At 43.3% G+C, this 5000-nt stretch overlaps 1 protein-coding gene across 4 annotated transcripts in view; it reads right to left on the bottom strand.

The window, feature by feature from the left end:
• Window positions 1-5000, bottom strand: part of r3hdm2 (R3H domain containing 2) — a 41110-nt gene that overhangs the window by 6494 nt on the left and 29616 nt on the right. For all 4 annotated transcript variants that reach the window (XM_076291468.1, XM_076291466.1, XM_076291469.1 and 1 more), the window contains 4 exons: window positions 4690-4934; window positions 4409-4563; window positions 3608-3708; window positions 794-963 (listed from right to left, as the gene is read on the bottom strand). In XM_076291468.1, coding sequence (XP_076147583.1) covers window positions 794-963; window positions 3608-3708; window positions 4409-4563; window positions 4690-4934 — 671 coding nt within the window. The remainder of the gene's footprint in view (window positions 1-793; window positions 964-3607; window positions 3709-4408; window positions 4564-4689; window positions 4935-5000) is intronic.

Raw genomic sequence — 5000 nt, 5'->3', positions numbered from 1 at the left:
GCCAAGGTAACTTTATCAGGATGCACAGTATTCTGGATCCATGAAATAACTGGCCTTTAAAAATAAAAATCTGCCTGTCTCTATGGGAATTTAACATAGGGGTGTCAATACTTATGACCCCTGTATTTTAAGGAAGAACATTTATTTATTTATGATACATTATTCATTCACTAAGAAAATTGGTGTCCTTAAAGGTTAGATATTTCCTCATTTTTCACTTAAGGCATTAAGATCAATTTCCAAAAGATGATTTTATATTCCTCTTTTCAGTCAACTTTAGCATGGGTGCCAACACTTTTGGCCATCACTGTAAGTACATGTCTGTAGATTGGCTAAACAGGTTGTCTGTTTAAAATACGTTATGTACAGCGGCCGTGCATGTAAAATAAGCTATTGTTTTTAAACTATGCCTTGATGACCAATTCATTTTTTTAGCAATATAATGTTGTCATAATGTATTTATTGTTAGATGGATTTATTCTGGGGGGGAAAGAATGACTGAAATAAATGATTACTACATCTAAGAGAGGAGCTTTGAAGTGAGCAAAAACAAAATCAAAGTGTCATAGTAGCTGATATGCAGTGTAGAAGCATGATGTGTACAGTATGAGTCTCCATGTGTCTCCGGCTGTGTGTGTGTGTGTGTGTGTGTGTGTGTGTGTGTGTGTGTGTGTGTGTGTGTCTGTCTGTCTGTCTGTGTGTGTCTGTCTGTGTGTGTGTCTGTCTGTGTGTGTGTCTGTCTGTGTGTGTGTGTGTGTGTCTGTCTGTCTGTGTGTGTGTGTGTGTGTGTCACCTGTGGACTGGAGTCAGGCTTGTAGAGCTCCCCAGGCTTGCTGGGTCGTTGCTCCAGGCTGTAGTACTTGCAGGGATTCCACTGGACCATGGGGGGATTCTGGGTGGGCTGGGGTCCATTTGGAACACTCAGTTGCATCACCATGACCCCAGGACCAGGAGGTGGTACACCTGATAGACACACACACGCACACACACACACACACACACACACACACACACACACACACACACACACACACACACACACACACACACACACACACACACACACACACACACACACACACACACACACACACACACACACACACACACACACACACACGCATCTCAATTATTTATTTGGATTAAAAAGTAGGATAAATATTATGACAAGATCCAAATGTAGCTTAAGAGTGTCTAATAACAGCAAAGTTTAACATCATGATGTGCACATTAGGGGTAAAGGTGACACCTGGCTACTAGAGATGTCCGATAATATCGGCCCACCGATATTATCGGCCCGATATTAGCATAAAAATTTAATATCTGTTAATATCGTTATCGGATTTTTTTTGCCTTAAAACCGATAAAATAATGCTTGCGTTACACCCAAATAGTGCCTATGCGCTCCTGAAGCGTTTACCGGCGCACATATGATGACCTCATTAAGCTGCGTCTTGAAGCATACAAACAAGCGTGGGTGGCTGCAGTAACAAACTTGCTCGCTCTGTTTACACATTATGTCTGTGGTTTGGAATTGGCCATGGCCGTCGTAGCCCCTTGAGTTGGCCGTGACGCCCCTTTGAAAATCAGAGGTTTACAGGCCATGGTGGCCTTGGTGCCCCCTTCTTTAAATATTCTGCTTTGCCGTCCTACTAGCGATATATATTTAGCCTATGGCCAAATTACGCAGTGGAGAAAGTGACAGCGCAAGAAAGTGCGTCCAAATTAACCCATTCTTCTCAGTTGAACTACTCGCGAAGTAGCCTACTCATCACACAGACATCACAAGTGTCACATGAAAGAGCTTTTTCTCAGCTTTCAAACGATGTTCGCCGCTAATTACTGTGGTGAACGGTTCGCGAGAAAAGTAAATAATATCATTCAATCATAAATTCTACTGAAGGTTTTGCATCCATCTCCCTACCCATTCATATCGGTGGAATACTTCAGAACCCTTCGTTTAACATATGACAAACCATATATCAGAATAAACAGCAGACCTTACCGAACAGAAAGGTGTAAATCAGTCCCCTGTACAGTTAGCCGTTCCAGACTAATCCCGTTTTGAATTTGCAGTAAATTTCAACATACATGGATGTCTCCAAATTTGGGATTAAGTTTTACACTGTGTTTAAATTGTTCCACATTATTTCATAACGGGCCAAATACAAAACAAAATATTACAAATGTCGCCTAGATATCGGTAAATCAGAGGACAGCTGACTGTAAGAGTTTGTGAAAGTAGCCTTAATGATCACAAAATGCTAAGCATACATCTAGGCTATTTGAGTTTCTTAAAGCTGAGCTGTGCTTAAATTGTTCAATACATGATTTCATAACAGGCCAAATATAAAATAAATGTTGAATATAGCCTAGATATCTGAAAATATTAGATGATCAGATGATTTACAGTTATATGTAATATGTCATGTTTTATGTTTTTGTATACAGTGATGCAGGTCTACTGCAGTGAATACAACTTTGATCATTTTTATAGCCTACTACTGTATAGTTAACTTTGGCCTTGGTGCCCTGACATGTGGCCTTTGTGCCCCCCACCAAATATGCCCAACTGAAGGCCAAGTGGCCTTGCCCCTAAAATGGTGAAATTCCAAGCCTGATTGTGGGTATGGCCCGTTATGTACTTCACCTCAAGCCTGAAGTATTTTTTGTAGCTCAAACAAATGTTTTCAAAATTGTGCAGTATAGTTGCTTGCCACATTGTAATTGACTCATATTTGTGCATTCATTCAATTAAGGTGATTGAGTTTTAGTTAAAGAAACAGTTCATGAAGCATCCTACAAATGCAGGCTCATTTAACACAGAAAAAGGGTAGCCTGTCATACACTACGCCTGTTATTTTGGTTGGCTTTACATTCTGCTATGTTGCACATAGTTGTTCAGGTACAATGTTTTATCATTTGTGAAGAAGTCAAATTTGCCCTATTTGTTGTGGGCATTGTCAAGATTATCTCAGGGAGAGTGTAATCCAAACTGTTGTTTGAGACAATTAAAAAATAAAAAATAAACATGGCACTTTTTCCCTAAATTAAGTTGAAGTATTTTTCTTATTTTGCACAGACAATGTTAACATTTGGAAAGCCTTGTTGCATTCAAGAATGCATCCAGTGGGGCATCACAATAACATTAAGCATGTTGTGTTAATTCCACAACAGGAGATATGTGATGTTACCTAAATTAGTTTTGAGGAAAAATAACCCACATATCGACATCGGTATCGGCTGATATCGGAATCGAAATTTGAGAGTTGGACAATATCGGCATATCGGATATCGGCAAAAAAGCCAATATCGGACATCCCTACTGGCTACCAATTATAGCTGCCACAGAACAGCACTTCTCTCTCTCACTCACTCACACACACACACACACACACACACACAGTATAAATTAACTATTTTGAGAGAACTCTGAGGATCTCTGAGGCATCTCTGAACGATATACAGAGTAGTCTAGTGGTAATGGATAATTATGACCTAGATACTAGTACCAGACAGAGATCTTCACCTGGATATTGCTGCTATAGTAGCAGCCAGAGATGTTCACCTGAATATTGCTGCTATAGTAGCAGCCAGAGATGTTCACCTGAATATTGCTGCTGCATCTGCTGGGGGTTGCATGGCGCAGGGGACTGGGTGATCTGGTACTGCTCAGAGCTGGCTGGCTGCAGGTAGCCCACTGACGGACTGTAACACACACACACACACACACACACACACACACACACACACACACACGGTAAACATTGTTAATAGGAATTACTGAAACTTTTACATGAGTTGATAGCATTAGTTATATGCTGTGCTATATGAGGTCTAGCACATGTATGACATTGTGTGTGGGTTTTGACTTGCCTAGTCATGTGCTGTCTTGGCCTTGGACTATAAATGCATGAGTGGCCAAAATCCATAGTACCTGACCTTGTGCAGCTGTGTGTGTGTGTGTGTGTGTGTGTGCGAGTGTGTGCGTGTGTGCGAGTGTGTGCGAGTGTGTGTGTGGATGGCTACACATGTGAATGTGTGTGCGTGTGTGTGTGTACGTGTAAGTGTGTGTGTGTGTGTGTGTGCGTGTGTGTGTGTGTGTGCGTGTGAGTGTGTGTGTGCGTGTGAGTGTGTGTGTGCGTGTAAGTGTGTGTGTGCGTGTAAGTGTGTGTGTGTGTGTGCGTGTAAGTGTGTGTGTGTGTGCGTGTAAGTGTGTGTGTGCGTGTGAGTGTGTGTGTGCATGTAAGTGTGTGTGTGCGTGTAAGTGTGTGTGTGCGTGTAAGTGTGTGTGTGTGTGCGTGTAAGTGTGTGTGTGCGTGTGAGTGTGTGTGTGCGTGTAAGTGTGTGTGTGCGTGTAAGTGTGTGTGTGTGTGTGTGGGATCAGAAGAGAGAGGGCAAGGCTGACCTTGTGCTGTTCTGTTGAGTGGGTGTGAGGACGCTGTAGTAGACTGGCATGGCCGTGCCTGGCATGGGCCCCTGCACCGACTGCGTGGCAGGAACCATCACTGGCTGCTGGTACTGCTGCTGCACCACCGGCTGGCTCTCATTGGCCACGGGCACCTGCCGCAAGGAACACCACTGGTTACCATGGCGCCACTGCATCACAATTCCGATTCCATTCCAACACATTCATCAAGCCATGGATCTCACAAAGATTCTAACAACCATTGGTCTGAGAGCACATACCTGATAGGAGGGCATTGGCGGATACTGGACCATCATGCCTTGCATCTGACCTTGCATCTGCCCTTGCATTTGACCTTGCATCTGCCCTTGCATCTGCCCCTGCATCTGACCCTGCATCTGGCCCTGCATCTGGCCTCCCATGTTGGCTCTCTGGGAGTTCATCATGCCGGCGTTCTGAGGCTGCTGCACCCCCATCATGCTCTGGTATGCTGGCTGTTGACTGGGCATCATAGTCTGGATACCAGCTGATGGGAGGAAGAGACTGGAGATTATTTTAAATGCATTATGTCTTACAAGATGCAAGGTTTCGT

This window comes from Alosa pseudoharengus, unplaced genomic scaffold (genome assembly GCF_046254945.1).
Source record: "Alosa pseudoharengus isolate Yale_2024_CS ecotype anadromous, Long Island Sound unplaced genomic scaffold, YU_APseudo_1.1 YU_APseudo_1.1_scf_183, whole genome shotgun sequence".
NCBI lineage: Eukaryota > Metazoa > Chordata > Actinopteri > Clupeiformes > Clupeidae > Alosa > Alosa pseudoharengus.
Note: the sequence above shows the minus strand (reverse complement) of the source record. Positions and strands in the feature narration are given on the sequence as shown.